Source organism: Puntigrus tetrazona, chromosome 11, assembly GCF_018831695.1.
Source record: "Puntigrus tetrazona isolate hp1 chromosome 11, ASM1883169v1, whole genome shotgun sequence".
Taxonomy (NCBI): Eukaryota; Metazoa; Chordata; class Actinopteri; order Cypriniformes; family Cyprinidae; genus Puntigrus; species Puntigrus tetrazona.
Window position 1 is genome coordinate 13,034,129 of NC_056709.1, and position 17,500 is coordinate 13,051,628.

A 17,500-nucleotide genomic window follows, 5' to 3' on the forward strand; every position below is an offset into this window, starting at 1 on the left:
CATTGCTGAGCAAGTGATGGAGCGCTACATTTCTCTAAATCTGAAACGAACTACGCCTTCATTATGAGTCGGCCCTGAGTTTGAGTAAACCTTTAGAAGAGCGTTCATCTTATTCCTTTGCGCTCTTGTTCAGTTGGCAGAGGGGCAAACATGAAAGCTCATCCAGAAAGGCCTGAGTGAGAAGAAAGAGCTTACAGCTGAAGATCGAAGAGATGGAGGAGAAAGAGCAGGCGCTTCAAGCTCGAATCGAAGCTCTGCAGGCGGACAACGACTTCCACGAATGAGAGACTAACGGCCCTGCAAGGTAAAGCGAACAAGCGAGCTTTACTCCTCTCGGTTAAGAACGCTGCACTCCTGAGCGCTGAACCAGACTAAATAGAGCGAAAGAGGCTGAGCTGGAGTCATTTTAGGAAACTCTTGTTTTTATTTTTGGTCATCCCAAATCTTTTCGTTTATCGTTTTCCAGTCCGGTTAGAACAGCTGCAGGAGAAAAGCATAAAGGAAACAACAGTTTAGGTGAGTTGGAGACGCATGCGTCTGCTGGTGTCACCGCTAACCTTGCATCACCTCCTTGACTAATTCAGCATGGGAGCTCGCTTTGGTTGCCTGTTCTTCATTTTTACGTTCTGTCTCTCTTTCTTTCTTCCTGTCTGTCCGGCTTCTGCTTCCGTTCTGTCTCAAAGGCCTTGAACTTTGCGTTGAGCATGTGTGTTCAAGTCTACGCCTCAATACGCAGTCCCTCATTCGGGTGTTTCTCGCCAAATAAAATGCGTACAGAAGCGAGGTAGTGCATCTTAACTGGTTGGCCTGTTTAGTTACTTATACCAGTCTTCTTGCTTGATAATAAGCCTCCGTATCCGTTTTAATGTTCCCATAGGACTGTCAAAATGACATTTTGTGCTTATAATCAGTATTTGAATTATGTATTATATATAATATATTAAATATGTATATATACCATAATTTCTGTTGGGGGGAAGGGGATGCTTTTGGCTTCTTTTTGCGGTATCTAGCAAAATATTATGCACATTTCTTTAAAGCATAATAAAATAAAACGTGTCTCTTTTGGGAAAAAAAAAAAAAGTCTGTAGCGTTTCAAATAATGTTAAGTAAACCATATATAATTAAAGTTGCTTAAACTATTTGAAAAAAAATGATACAAAGGCAGTAAATCAATCACAAAGACTTAAAGACTTTAAATGCAGTGGTATGGGAAAAAACAGCCATAAAGTCTTAAGACATGTTTTTTTTTTTTTTTTTTAAGCAATGGTGATTTTTCTTTTACATTTAGTGAACATTGAAATTAAAGAGTACTTTGACAGCTCCAATGTGCCACATTGCTAATTATTGATGATATTAATATCAAGTAGTAAGTGTAATTAGGGTTGGCACTAAACACGGCAGAAAGATTGAGCATCCCTGGTAAGGCACTAGGTTTTGAAACGTTGCCCAGGAATCGCTTGGTTATTTATATTCCTGAACTGATTTCTATTCTCTGGCAATGATATGAGGCAAATTGAACTGCCGATGTGGTGCGCCACAGACCACAAACCTCTTGGCAGAGATGTTTCGCTTGCTGAACCGTCCTTTTATCATTAATTTCCGTGAAATGCACCGAACTAAGGAATGATTAGGATGGCATAACGCGGGGTTTCGCTTCAATAAGACCTTTGTCGAGAGCTGAAAGTGACCGAAAACATCAAAGATGCTGTCATTTGCCATCAAAATACGGGTTGTTAAACCACGAGAGATGTGCGTGATTACAGGAAGCTGACCCGAAGCTTTTAAAGTAGCGCAGACAGATGGGAAAATATAGAAAGTTATAGGGCTGCGTGATTTGGGGGTAATGTAATTGCAGTTTGTCTGATTTTTTAAAAATTATTCATTTCAGCTAGTCTGTTGTTTTATGCGCTTGTTTGTAGGGCTTCACAGTTTTCAAAAGAAAAACTTAGCAATATGACTCTAAAATGACCTAATTAAAAATCTATATAAAACAAGATAATGATCATAATCAAGTCGACGTTGTTACTACGGCTACTAAATAAAATACAATTAGAAATATTACTATTAATAATGCTATTCCGCTGTAAATTTGAAGAAAGTCATGTATTAAAACAGAATAAACTAAATAAATGCTGTAATTTTATTTTACAGACTTTAAATTTACCATTTTACAAATTTTGCATCCCTACAAACAAGCGCACAAACTGAAACTCAATTTAAATATTTTTTCTGTTTTTTTATTGTTTGTAGAAATTAAATAGTAATTTTATGCCTGTGTATTTTTAATTTTTTTTTATTTCACACACACACAATAAAAGAATGGTAATTAGCTGTTCTTATTCTTATTATAATAGTTTCCAGTGCGTCTTTTAAATAAACTAAATTAGAAGTATTACTATTGTAATATAATAAGAAAAGGAATATAACCATAATTGTACAGTATAAGTATAAAATTGAGAGTGCTTTAATTTTGAGGGTTTTTTTATTTTATTTTTAAGACTCTCAGCCACATTCAGTCTTTCTGAAACTTAAAAGAAGAGGACTCATCGCGACCCTTGATTTATCAGTACCGGTGAATAGGTGTCAGTCAGTCTCTTCAGGGCGGCGATTGGCACCGTCTCCGTCTGTGTCCTTGTCCCGCCCTCTGCATCTCTGTTTGGTTGCGTCTCATGTCGTATCCTGTAGATCTGGCTTCTGTTTTAATTTCATCTTATGCCCCTCGATGTGGGATTTCTTCCATTTGCTGCTCATTTAATGGAGGGTTTTTCTTTCTTTGGTAGACCACTTTCTTTTAAAGAGTGGAGGAGACTGCACTTTAATCCAACAGTACATTGAGTGTCAATGTGAGTACACAGCATTCTTTCCAACATCTTCCTCAGCCATTACTAATGAACCATCTTGTGAGCGCCGAAGCAGGTTTCACTCTTTAAAGAGAGGAAGGTGTTTGCAGGGACGTGACCTTTAGCACCGCTCTGCATCGTATTTGCTTTATATGCTTGTTTCTTACTAATACCGAGGTGCGTTTTACACAAAAGTTGTATTTTTGAAAAACATTAGTACGTTTAAGGTGTCTTGTATTGTCTCTTAATCAGCAGAAAAATACAGTAAAGACATTATTTTCATATTACAAATATTCTCAGCCAGTTTTCACGTGTGTTATTAATTACTCAGATTCTGTTTCATTTCTAATGTTGGTTTTAAACTAAAATGACGATGTTTTGACTACTTCTTCATTAAAGCTTTTAAAATTTGACCGCTTTTTTTATTTTGACAAATGGATGATTTTACATTAATGAAAAAATATATTGCTATTTGAATGTGTTTTCCTTGTGCGGTTCATTAAATATTATCTTAATCAAACTTTTAGAGTGGAAGTGCATTGAAAAAGCAATTTTAAACCAAGAAACATTAGTTATTAAATGATTTATTCATTAGGATAAGCAGACTTATCAATCGGAGCGGTCTTATTAAAAAGGCGCATTCACAACAGACTTGCATGATAAAATAATAAATTGTGTCTAGCGTAGTGAACCTAGCAAAACAGACTGTGGGTGACGTGTTGGAAATGAAAAACGAACGCAACTTTTCCCCCCCTTTTTCAATAGGAAGAAATATCTTTATCAAAAGGCTAAAATGTGTTTTGGTGATGTTGTGTTACAGTCATTTTTCAAGCGCCTCATTCCAGACTCATCTTTCTTTCTGACTTTTATTCATCTTGTAATGATAAACAAAATAAAAATAAATAAATTGGCGCCTTACCGTTTGGACTTTTTTTTTTTTTTTTAATGTTGGATCTTCATTAAGCAAACTCAGTTACATCGCTGCTTTATTAGTATAAAGTTGTAATACACCACTCTATGTGAATGAATGTAAGCAGCGGAGCGGACAGGATCTGAATGATCTGAAATCTGCGTGCGGAGATCAGATCGTAAGCTTTCCCTCAGATCCATATAGTCTCTCAATACATAAATGAATATCCTTCTCCGGACTCTTATTATTAAGGAAAACACTCTTGCATGCCGTCTGTTCTCACTTCCTTTCCAGCCGACTTGGATTTTTCTCTTCCGGGGATTTTTTTCTCTCACCAGCATGCGTCCTGAAGTCCTCGAGCTTCCTCTGATGCTTTTCATGTGCCGTTTTTGCTTTGTTCTGTATGTACGGGGGCAAGGAAAAAAAATACACGTGCAGTTTTGCTGAGACTGTATCCGGTCGGGCTGCATCGGTGTCATTTAACGACTGAGATTTGATATTCAATGCTAAATATTTAATGGATGCGCCAGACAGATATACTGAAATGCTTTTTTGCTTTTTTTTTTTTTTTAACCAGCGGTGAGGCAGCTGAAGGAAGCGGTGGACTCATCCATTAACAAGCTGTCCAACTTTGACGGTAAGAACGCAGATTGTGTTTTCATGGACACTAAGACGAGATGAGCTATTCATGGCCTCGAAAAATGACTCGTTTTGTTTTTTGTCGCAGAAGTCATTGATGCACATCTTCAGAATAACCAGACGACCGTGGACAACAGCTTGCCCAGTCCAGACAGGCTTAAAGGTATCGCCTTACTGTCACTTAATCAAATCTCTTTCTTTCTAGATTAGGCTCCGTTATGGGGAGCGTCACGCCGGCGTGATGCAATCTGGTGGCAACGAAGACGCACGCTTTGACCCCGACCTCTATTTAAAACCAAATTAAACACCTGCGCTCTCTGGGTGGCAGGAATGAGCATTATGGTTATTTTTATCATCCTCAAAGAGCACGACCGAGTCAGGGTCATTTCTGTAATGAGCTCTAATAAGATCATCATCATCAGGGACATTTTAGCTATCTGTTGTTGTTGTTGTTATTATTAATAAATCAATAACAATATGTTGGATAGATATACTACTTGTTGGGAACTTCATTTACATTTCAATGTTTAAATCGGTTTAGCCTAATAATAGATGATGACCAAATGATTTGTTCAAACCTTTTTGTTTGTTCTTTGAAGTATTTAAACCATTGATCTGGATAATGTCATAATAGGTAAATAAAAATACAAATAAGCTGTTTGTTATAAGAATTTTTCAACTTTGCATAATAATAATTTTAAAACAAACTATTAGCAATTTTATTGTTTAAATGTTTATATACATTCAGCCTAATAATAATTATATTAATAAATTAAAAATCACAATTTGTTGTAACTTTTACATTTTACATTTACGTTTTAAAATGTTTAAATATATTCTGTGGAGTAATAATAATAATTATTTACCTATTTTTTAATTTACATTTTACAATGTTTTCATCATACTTCATAATAGTAGTAATAATAATATGTAAAACATTTTAAATAACTTTTTAACAGCTGTGTATAATAATAAAAATAACAAATTTAAAACAAACTCTTTGTAACTTTTCTTTATTTTCTTTTTAAAATGTTTTTAAATCTTTCAGATTAATAATAATAATAATTTTTAAATGTTTAAATCCTATGATGAGGGCAAAAAAAAAAGTTTATTCACTTTGGACCAGGTCATAACCTTATGAAAGCTCCTCCGTGTGGAGAGAGATGCGGCTGATGAGAGAGAGAGAGATGGCCTTTAGACCGTGACCCCCATCCGTTTTGTGCTGTCCCTGCGCGTCTGACCTCTCAAAGCTGCTGGGACGTCTGACCCTGACCCCTCAGTTCCCTTCAGATCGCAGTCTGAGGTTACAGCCACACGGATCAGACCATAACTCACAGGTCAACCGTTACCTATGACGACATCATTTCGTTTTCATCCACTCACAGTCCCCGTTCGTTCTCTACGCTGCTCTTATTCGTGGCACACCGTGTAGATCTATCATGTGATGTAACAGCGGGATGGGTGCCTTATCAGGTCACGCATCGATTTAAAAGCACAATGTTTGGCCTGATGTCTGTGACTAATGGAAATATCAGCATTTTCTGATTGACGACTAGAAAAGATACTGAAAATTTGAGGTGCTGTTCATTCATATCAGATGATGCATATAGACGTTCCCGGGCAGTTTTCTTTAGACCGGCGTCATCCCTGCCCGTTCAAACCCCATTTATAACCCTTTTTAGTCCGCATGGATACTACAGAAGCGCAAAACTAAATCTGCGACTAGTTTAGCATGTGACTGCGTGTCCCATTGAAAGCCCGGGTCACTCAAATGACCATGTGTGGGCAATAACTACCACCAGCCAGAGAGGAGGAACTGCAGGGGGCTCGTTCACTGCCTGCTGTTGAAGATCAAGAGTAATCCTGATTTATATATAAACAGGCATCGAACACACTCCCGTTGGGATATAGATCCCGAAGCAGAGAGCCTGCTGTAGGTTACGATGGCTGTATAATTAGGCTTGTTTTAATGTTGTTTTGAGTTATGATTGTGTCCCCCCCTCTCCTCTGAGTGGTCTCTTCCGCTCTGCCTCCACAGAAAACCAAATAGACGCTAAAGAGTGTGATATGTCAGATACTCTGAGCCCCAGCAAGGACAAAAGCAGTGACGACACGTCAGGTACGTGAAACATGGACTCATTTGTATCACTGTGTTTTGGTCATTACAGCTTTTATTCATGCATCCAACTTTTTCCACAAATATAATAAATGTTATATGAGAAGCTTAACTATATATTTATCCGGTGCATCAGTTCTAGCTTATGCAAACATTGTCTGATTTATTTTATTGCCTTTTATTTAAGTTTTTTTTGTTCAATCTGTGTGGCCTTTCTTCTTTCCTTTTTTCTTAATTTATTTCACATTTTCTTTCCTTCAATTTTTTATTCTTCAATTTTTATTTTTATTTTTTTTTTTTTTTCACGGTGTGTATCTTTGTTTTTTTATCCTTTGTTTCCTTTTCTTGTTTTTATTCTTTCTTTCTTCGTGTCTTTGTTTTTGCTTGATTGTTTCTTTTATTCCTCATTTTTAATTTTCCTTTACTTCCGTCTTTTGTTCCCATTTTTTCCTCCTAATATTGAAAGTTTTCTTTCTTTTTTTCTCTTGCCTTAGAATTTAGAATATTTTTGTTCTTCATTTTTATTATTTTTTTGTTGTTGTTATTTCCCTTTAATAATCTTTCTTTCTTTCATCCTCTCATTTCAGACGGACAGATGGATGAACAAGAACTGAATGAGCCCCAGAACAGGGTTTCTCTTCTGAAAGGTAATCCCTCCATTCTTTTGTGTGGAAGTTTTCTTTTCAGCTTCCCTGTGTGAAGCGCCAGCGCTGATGTGGGTGTGTTTGTGTGATTTGGCTGGCCTGAACTGTTAGTCACCCTCTTTATCTGCACTCGTTAGAGCTCAGGGGACCGGCATGCGGCTTAACAGGGTGCGTTATTCCCCAATCTTGACTATATATGGTCTGCAACTGCTGGAAGTGACGGCGGTGGGACCCAAAGGTGTCCTCCTGGCAGGTGTCTCGGCGTCCTCCTGGTTTATCTCCCTCCCTCAGATCTTTCCCCTCGCCCCCACTTTATGTTCCACCGGAGGACAGTCTGGAATGTAAACCAATTACAGCTCAATTAGACACCGAGTGCTTTCACAATGTCACGTACAGCTGCCGCTCGCATGTCTGTCTCGTCAGAAGGCAGCTTATGTTCATCTGATCGATGTATCGCTTTTTAGGTTCTTCGGAATTCTTTAGTGTTCCGTCTGAGTGACTTTAAACGGACATTCCACCCAAAACCGAAAAATCTATTTGCTTTAAAGTTGATCTGAAATCTATCTTTTATGGGACACAAAACTAATATTCAATGGGGTCAACATTCCATCTGTTATGAAGAGGAAAGTCATATTTGAGACCATGTGAGAATGGGTCAATTCTGTCTGTTTGATTGGATTGGATTTTTAATGTTGCTAAGTAGGGCTGGCGAATTATCCCTTCAAACTTGTAATTGCGTTTATTAATTATCATCATCAAAATTTACACTGAATGATGTTTATGCCACAGTTTGAAGCAACCGCATGCCGTGTTTTTACATGAGTATAATACAAACTGAAAAACCTTTATTGCTTTTCTATAGCATTAAGCCTCAAATGTCAATTATACATTAGATTGGTTTATTCTTTAAAAAAATAAACTATGAATGGTATTATAATATTGTACTAAAATTATAACAACACTATTAAGATAACCTGTAAAAGAAAAAAAAATGCTGAGTAACATAAGGGACCTACTATGAATTGCAACTTTGAACGATTACATAAATGTGGCGTCTGTAATTGTAATTGCCTTTAATCGTGCAGCCCTGCTGCTAAGAATACTGCACGAAGCACCCAAAAAAGAGACAGTCGTAGATAGGCACAGAGTGGTGGGTGAAAATGAAGTTATTTCATAGAAAAGCTTTTTAAAAACAGATTCAGGCAGTACTTGCATGAATTAAAGGCGATGAAACGGACGCTACAGCGGCGTTGGCTGAAATGGCTCCGATCTCTTCTGGTAGTTTGTTTTCTAGTTGTCATAGCGGCTCCGCTGGATCTCACGCGGTTCATCTCAGATGTCATCAGCTCAGGCCAAAAATATCAAGATCCTTCAATTACTCCGTCACGCCAGACAGCAGGACATTTGTCTCCCATGCATCCATTTTCATTCATCTCATGTGTAGGGTTGTTTTATAGTAGACAGGATGTGGGGTTAAAGTTCTATAAAGCCGTGCGTGACTTTCACAATAAATCAATAATCCAGAAACACAGCCTTTTTATTTAAACTGTATCATAAAATCAGTTCATTCAGAAACCAGTATGTTGTCACCGGCATGAGCTCAACATATATGTAATTATTAGTGTTTTTGCTGTAAGACACCTTGAGTAAAGCTAAATGGACTTGAGGTGTAAAAAATTATAATACGGCACCTTTTCAAGCTGCTCCTAAGCACCTGATAAGAGCGTTTTAGTTTGGCCATGTGTGACTCTAGTGTTATTTGACCTGTCTGGATTTCCTGCTGAACCCTCTCTCTGAATCTGTCCTAAAGAAGAGACCTTGTCAGAGTTCTCATTCAACAAAAATGTTGTTCAGACTCGGTCTAAGTGGGCTCTCGTGTTTGCACTGAGCTCACGTCCTTTAACGGGACGTCAGATAAGGAGCGCTGGCTCGGATCAGGGAGGAAGTGCCAGTTTCAGCACCTCATTGTTCGAGGGCACACTCGATGAAGTGTAGGACGTGCCAGGCAGACTCAGAGGCGGCCAAGACCAGAGGGATGTGTGCTGCTGGAGCTTTTTTCTACCTTCTTTACTGAAGAAGGCTCTTTCTAGCGTGCATGCGTTTCAAGCTGAAGATAATGAGGAGAAATCTAGAAAGAGATACCAGTAACTACTGTTTCGGAGGGGGTTGGCTTCTCGATGAATAGTTATATATAAATGTATAAAAGTCATCTTTGGAAGATTATGGAAAACATTGTAGAGGCGTAAGGTGCTTTCATTTGGGCACCATGCCAAAACAATGCAACCAAGAAATGTTAACCATTGATTTGGTGATTGGGATAAAAAAGCAGTTTTCAACCTTTTTGACCTTTGGGGGAAAAAAAAGGATATTTATTGTACTACTACTGTATTTCAAAAGCTTCCTTTTCCCCCATTTAATAACATTATGTCCCAGATAAATGATAAAATTAGTTTAATTATATTGAGATTAATTAATTTTCTGTTTTCATAAAATTCACTAACTGAATGCTTTTCAAGGTTCCATAATAAATGGCTCATACAGTAGTTTAAAAATGATTTCTAACCCCCCCAAAAAAGTAATTTCTACTCAATTCTGTAACATATTAGTATTGACATAAGATGTTGTTTTATTAATTCTGGAAATATACATTCATTTTTAGAATTTTAATAGTTTTCATGATTCTTCCAGATCTAAAATGAAAAAAAAAAAAAAAAAGTAAATTAATATGTTAAGTTAATATGTTAAGTTTTCCCAAAATCCTGGTTCTTAAAAACGTTGAGGAAATGTGTTATCATTATATATATATATATATATATATATATATATATATATATATATATATATATATATATATTTTTATATATATATATATATTTTATGTTTTTGTTTTTGTTTTTTTCATCTGTTTTTTTTTTCTAGCTTTAGTTATTTTCGTACACCATTAATGTTTTTATGTATTATGATATATTAAATAATTTTAATCAATTTTGACCCCCTTAAAAATGTGTTTAAGCCTTGTACTAGGTCGCTGCCACCCAGTCGAGATCAACACGGTCTCATACGTTTGTGAGGCAGATATATTAACTGTTCAGTCTATAATTGTCGTTCAGAATGACATTTCTGCTGTATTTGTTTTTGCGTAACGATTTGATTCGTCCAGAAAGCTTTAGTTAAATGGGCCCCTAGGAGGCGCTGTTGAATCGCTCTTTTACCCTTAGATTGCATCTACACCGAGGCGTCTGGCATGAGTTATTCAATTGCCTTAATGATGAGTTATCTGAACACACGTAACCTTATATGGCCGCGATACTCAATCTCAGCCGTAAAATCCTTTTGAGACACTCTTGATGAAATCACAGAATGAGATTACACACCACTTCATGCCCCCTCTCATTAAACAAATGGCAGAACTTCAGAAACGCCGCTAAGTGGACGAGTTCGTTACATCATTTCGCCCGAAAGCGGCTCCCTCGCCTGCAGTAAACACCCTTCGTCTGACATCATGACAGATTACCAGTCCTTAAATTAGCGCATGACTTCACCGACATCTGTAGAGCGTTCGGAGAGGGGGGACGTTCATCAGTTTACGGTCAGAGGAGGTTTCCCGAAAGCCTGTTGTTATAAGACCGCGTGAGAGACCCACTGGATGCTCCTCGGAGAGACCGCGTACGTGTGCTCGCTCGCAGGAGGCCGTCTAACGTCTCTTTTGCTTGGCCGGGTGCAGGTCGTCTCAACGGCCCATTTGTAGAGTCGTCTGAGCGTGCCCTGGGCTTCAATCGGGCTTCAAGTTTGCGTCCTGTGGTCTAAAAATGGGCTGGGGCTGCAAACTAATTGATGAAATGGATTATTATATAAAATGGTTTATTATAATGATTAGTCAGCTCCGCCCACAGTTGCACGGCCAACTTCAGCAACGCTTTTCTATGGACAAAATAGAGTTGTGAAGGAAACAAAATGGGATGCCGTGGGAAAAGTATGTGATTAAACTGCTCAAACCATGACTTTTCTTTATTTTAAACCTTAAGCTTAATGCATTAGCACTGAAATATCTGTCGTTGAACATTAAATTAAGGCGTAAAGGGAAACACGTGACTCTTTACCTATTGGTTGAGGAACTGTCAATTCATCCTTATTATATTTATTGTTAAAATTTTCAGTTTTAATTGTTTAATAATTGCAGTATTATTCCTTTTTATATTTATTGTTATTATTTTCATTTTTAAACTATAAGTGTCTAACTAAATTATTAACTAATTTATGAAGAGTTTTAAACTATATACACTAATAGTGTCAATGAAAAATCATTTATGTAAGCTTTCTGTGTCTGCTGAGTCCTTCTAATATGTAAGCTCAATGTAAAAATCATTTTTTGCAGCTTATAATTATTGGTGTTATGAAAAATATTCAAGCACTTCATAGGTGTGTTTTTCCCCCCTGATACCCAGTTACGGTCAAAAAAGGAATAAAATAAATAGGATCACGCAAAATATATAATAGGCTATAATAGAGTTAAAAGACAGTTGTGAGACTCTTAATATATTTTATTTCTTTATCGTTATTATTTTGTTGGACACTCACACAAACCACGTTAGTTCTAGCTCTGCCTGACGTTTCATCTATTTTATTTCAACCACACAAAAAGGCCCACTCACTGTAAAATTAGCTTTTAAAGGTTTTTCAGATATTGGAACATTTAAAGCCTTTTTTTAGGCTACGTATAATGTTAAGCAAACCATTTAATTCATAACAATCGCTATCGACCTAATTTGTTTTATTTTATAGTTTAATATATAAGTTTACAACGTTTTTTTCTCATTTTTCTGTTCTGAATATGGTTAAATTTGTGTTGAGTCAGGAAAAGTAATATAATTTTATATATTTATATATATATATATATATTTTATATATATATATATATATATATATATATATATATAAATATATATAAATATATATATTTATATATATATATATATATATATATATATATATATATATAAATAAATATATATAAAATATATATATATAAAATGTATATTATATTTAAAAAAAAATTATATATATATATATATATATATATATATATATATATATATATATATATATAATTTTTTTTTTTTTAAATATAATATACATATTTTAGGGGCATGATATTCAAATAACGATTTTGTTTTCGTCAAAGTGCACTCATTCGTGATTGGCGGCATACGAATGCGTCACAGATTCGCGCTGGTTTCTATATTAGATAGATGAATGAGGCCCGCTGTGTTTTTCGGATATTCTGGCCCGTGCATGTTGTGCATTTGCACTCGAGTCGTTCACTGACAGACCGAGCAAACAATCTTCACATAATGAACTGATTCTGAGCAAGCATCTTGATTTTGCTTGGCGGTGATCGTGTTTCAGTGCTCGATGTTTCTGCCCGTGGGGTCGAACAGAACGTGTCGTTTGTGGCGCCAAAGGTTCTGACCCATCATAATGGATTGGTCTCACGCTCACAGATATGATATTTTATATGTCTGTTTATTAGGAACTGCTGCATTTTTACATTTATATTCCCGTGCAAAAGACTCCTGGCTTTCAGGGAGCCAGAAATGCAATATTTGTATGAAACAATTAAATAACGACCTAAAAGTCGCTAGATGTGGGTCCAAACTGCACATTTAGAAATTTATCACAACAGTAATTTTGATAATTAAATTTTAATGTGCAAAAACTGTTCAGTTCAATTTCATCATTGTCTCATTGATTTAACACTCAGTATTTTTTAAATTTAAATGAAGTGTAAAGAATTAAAATCACTCACCATTTTGATTTAAAAAAAAAAAATGTTTTGACGTGTATTTAAATTCTCAAATTTTGTGCTAAATTGTTTGTAAAGCTTTCACAAGAATTCAGAAAATTCACAAAATTAATTAAAATCACAGCCCAATGCAAATTGTAAATTATAAATATTATATTTTTTACCTTTAGCTAAACCTAAATGTATCTGTAACTAATGGGAAATTGTAAAAAAAAAAATGCTATTGTAAAAAAAAAAGTTATTGTAGTAAAATGTAGTCATATTATTTGCATTAGTATATTTAAAATATTTTTAAATATACATATAGTGAAATATAAAAAAAATTTAACAGCTGTGTGCTTATTATATAATATTTTTCAGATATATTTGAATGTTGATTTTATTTTTATTTTTTTCTAACCCTAAATAAAGTTTCCTAATGTTTTTCCAAATTATACCCCAATGCAAATTTTGCCAAAACTAAAACCTGTACTAATGGCTTCCTGAAGACAAAGGTGTGAAAAATGCTTTTAGTCTCTGAGGGATAGATTCATTAAGAAACGTTCACGGATTTCGTAACAATCTGCAGGATTTGAGGCATCTTTCATGTTGGGGCAGGATGAGTTATTAACGCAGTACTAAGGGTGTGGGCTTTCACTCGTCAGTTTCTCTCTCTGTGTTTTTTTTTTTTCATGCAGCGTCGTCTTTGTGTGTGTCTGTAGAAATGGACAGGAACCTGGAAGCTGGAGACACTGAGCAGGTCATTCCCCACCTCCACCGAGAGCTGCAGGAGGCCCAGGAGCTCGCCAACACCGGCAAACAGAAATGCCTCGAGCTGCAAGAATGCGGCCGCATGCAACGCGCTCCTTCCGATAGCGATTACGCCGTTAATACTCGAGGGTCGCGACTTCTCTGGGTGTACTGTGAATTGCAGAAGGCCTCTTTACATTTACATTTATGCATTTAGCAGACACTTTTATCCAAAGCGACTTGCATTGCCTTTTTCTCATCAGCCCTGCTGGAGGAGGAGAGGAGAACCAACAGACAGCAGACTGAAGAATCTGCTAAACAGATCCGCTTCTTACAGAGTGAGTCATTCAACACTTACATGAGCTGTGTGTTCATCTTCAAAAAGACTTCTAAATATAACCATCAGTATGGGTTGGTCACTTTTAGGTGTAAAACCAACGTTTTATCAATAGAAAGCTGTTAAAGTCCACGTAAGGCATTTTTATATAGATATTTTAATGTACTCCAGTTCATTATGAATTGTTACTGTTTTTACACCAAAACCAAGATAAAAGTTTGCTAAAAGCCCAAGATATTTTATTTAAAATAATCAAATAATTATTTAATAAGCACTGCTCAAAAACTTGTATATAATCACACACTATATAATATATATATATATATATATATATATATATATATATATATATATATATATATATGCATGCACTTTAATGCAGTTTTGAATCATTTATATTTGTGCTCTAATTCTAGTTTGTATGTTTTTATGAAAAAATGAAATTTCATTTAATCGTAAAATATATTTTTATGTTTTAGTACGCAGTTTAACTATAGAAGAGTATGTTTTAAATAGAAAAATAGAAACTCTTTGGTCATTTTTGCGCGTGACGCTAACGGTCTAATCGGATTCAGTGATCTATGCTAAGCTACAGCTAAAAGTGCTAGCGCCAGTCCCAGAGATTGGCTGAATGGTGTAAAAAAAAAAAAAAAAGGGGGATGTTCCACTTAATATGGCCTTGCATAAACACAAATAAATCTGTGCACGATTTTCAGCTTCCCCAAAACCAACAGACGGCGTGTTTTTGAAACGCCCATTAATCATGTCAAAATCACCGAAACTCTTCTTCGTCTTCAGCTCAACTGGCGAAGCTCCAGTCTGATATGGAGGCTTTGCGCGTGCAGAGAGAAAACACCATCACCACCACCCGTGAGGAGCTCTACAACGCCCAGGAGGAGATCCTGGTGCTCCGGCACGCCATGGAGGCCGCCACCGCGGAGCGGGAGCGAGAGATCGCCGCCCTGCAGGGAGACCTGAGCGTCGTCACCGCCGAACTGGACAAGTGGAGACAGACGGCAGCCAAGTATGAAGTGGAGATCAGCAACCTGCAGGCCAGCTTCCAGCTCCAGAGCCAGCACCAGGAAAGAGCTAGTCGGCTCCAAGGTACTCCATCGCTTTTTGGACGCTGGGAGAATCGCTGTTAAACCGGCTTAGCATGTCGTCATCGGCGCTGTGTCCCTGATGTGCCGTTTGGCTAGCAACGTTCCCTGGATGTCGTAAATCAAGCTGACTTCAGAGGAACGCTGGCTGAGATCATCACTGATCTGGTGGTTTTTTGATCTCTCTCTTTTCTAGCGCCTTTGATTCCTGTTTGGAAACATTAGTTTCCTGTCATTTGCTTTGTTTGACTCCAGTTTTTCTGAATCGCTGGCCATGAGGAGAGAGTTGAGTTTGATTTAAATGAGCAGAAAACATGCAGTGCTAAAAATATCGAAGCCAGCATGATTTTATGCAGCAAAGACTCATTAAATGTGACGGTAATTACATTTATAAGGTTACAAAAGATTCCTGCTCCATAAATGTTGTTGTCCTTTTGATTTAAGAATCCAGAAAAAAAAATAAAATATATATATATATTTCCAAAAAAAACCCCAAAAGCCTTTAAGCAACAAATCAGCAAATTAGAATAATTTCTGAAAGATCATGTGACAATGATGCTGAAAATTCAGCTTTGGTCACAAGAATAAATTATATTTTACAGCATATTCGAGTAGAAAAGAGCCATTTTAAATTGTCATATTTTTCGAAATTTTCGTGTTTTTAATGGAATAAATTCAGTATTGTTTAGCTTTAAAAAATATGTAAAATGTCACAGACCTCAAACTTCTAAATTAGTCTAAATTAAAAAAATATCTCCACATATATTATATTGATATTTTATTGACTATACTAACATAATATTGTGATTTTTTTTTTTTTTTTTTTTTCTTTCTCCTCAGTGTGATTCTGTGCACTTTACAAGATATCTTCACATATTGAGAAGTCACACATGCGGTATTAATTTCACTGGGGTCTTTCTCTGCAGGCCCTCTTTAATGTGTTGTCCAGAGTCACGGAAAGAGTTTTATTGTCGTCCGTCCTGCTGGGTTTATTTATTATTTATTGGTTCCTTGTTTTGTTCTTCGCAGAAAAATGTACATAAAAGTGTTCTGACAGCGCCTCTAAGATCGTTTAAAGCCGTTTTAGGCTACGCAGGGTCTCAAGCGGTAACATTAAACCTGACAGGAATAAAGTGAACTCTAGTGATGTACCCAAATAAAAAAATTCCAGTCTGAAGCCAAAAATTCTGGACACAGACGCACTAGACAAAAGACAAAATATGCAAATAATAGTCTCGAATGATGATAAATGTGCATTTGTTTCAGTGTTGTGTAATCACTTAAAACTGGCAGATTTATTTGGATTTATTGTGATTTGCTGAAAATCTAGTCTAATTAATAATTAAAAAAAACATTTTTGCTTTGAGGAACAAGTGTGTGTGTGTGTGTGTGTGTGTGTGTGTGTGTGTGTGTGTGTGTGTGTGTGTGTGTGTGTGTGTATATATATATATATATATATATATATATATATATATATATATATAATAAAATGTTTATTGTATTATACCAAATATATAATATTTATATATATATATATATATATATATATATTAATAAATATATTAATCATTTTAATCATCTTTTTCTTTAAATTATTTTATTATGAAATGTATTATTGTCTACAGTAAATTAAGATGTATTTAAAAGCTCCATATTTTCATTTTAGGGTTTTTTTGTTAGGTTTTTTTTTTTTTTTCTTTTTCTAAATTATATGTTAATGCTGAACAGTGGTTGCACTTGAATACATTGTATTATGGGGTGTTTGGGATGAGAGTGGAGGGAATCAATTTTATAATTAGTTTTCCCCTCCGTTTCTGTGTGTCAGGTGAATTGGAGAAGCTTCAGGGCGAGTGCTCCAGTCTGCAGAATGAGTGTGACGGTCTGCGGGCCGAGAAGACGACGCTGAAGCAGAAGCTCCACAGACTAGAGGAAGAGCTCGACAGGTGGGCCGCGTTCACACAAACGGCCTCTCGGTTGCATTTAGAGCGTTTCACACAACAAAAAGGGGTTTTTTTTTTTTAAGCACATTATGTCAGATTCTACACCTGTTCTCTTAAACGAAGCATGTTCGAATCACCTTATTGCACAACAACCGCATCTCTTTGTATTTACAAAAGACCGTTTCAGTCATGCTTTTTCAAATAACTGGTTACCATTGTGATATTTAAGTGCCTTTGTCCTGTGTTTAATCTCAGCCCTAGGCAGTGTGTGTACGACTCGGTGCTGACGTTACCGTTTTATAAGTCACTGCTATGATCTCATCTGCCCTAGAGCTTCCCATCACTGCTAGGAATGTTCTGCAGCATTCTTTCCCATGACGCGCTTTTATTCCGTTCGCTTGTTCGTTTTCTGAAAACTCCACAGAATGTAAACAGCCAC

At 36.2% G+C, this 17,500-nt stretch overlaps 2 protein-coding genes across 2 annotated transcripts in view; both read left to right on the plus strand.

The window, feature by feature from the left end:
* Positions 1-17,500, plus strand: part of LOC122353835 (filamin-B) — a 333,941-nt gene that overhangs the window by 209,199 nt on the left and 107,242 nt on the right.
* The window catches only part of LOC122353891 (sarcolemmal membrane-associated protein-like), a 21,240-nt gene continuing 4,248 nt past the window's right edge, over positions 509-17,500 (plus strand). Inside the window, exons 1-10 of the mRNA XM_043251782.1 lie at positions 509-516; positions 2,784-2,846; positions 4,331-4,390; positions 4,481-4,555; positions 6,431-6,511; positions 7,096-7,155; positions 13,657-13,782; positions 13,948-14,022; positions 14,820-15,125; positions 16,947-17,064. Of these exons, the coding sequence (XP_043107717.1) occupies positions 6,460-6,511; positions 7,096-7,155; positions 13,657-13,782; positions 13,948-14,022; positions 14,820-15,125; positions 16,947-17,064 (737 nt within the window). The 5' untranslated portion in view covers positions 509-516; positions 2,784-2,846; positions 4,331-4,390; positions 4,481-4,555; positions 6,431-6,459. The remainder of the gene's footprint in view (positions 517-2,783; positions 2,847-4,330; positions 4,391-4,480; positions 4,556-6,430; positions 6,512-7,095; positions 7,156-13,656; positions 13,783-13,947; positions 14,023-14,819; positions 15,126-16,946; positions 17,065-17,500) is intronic.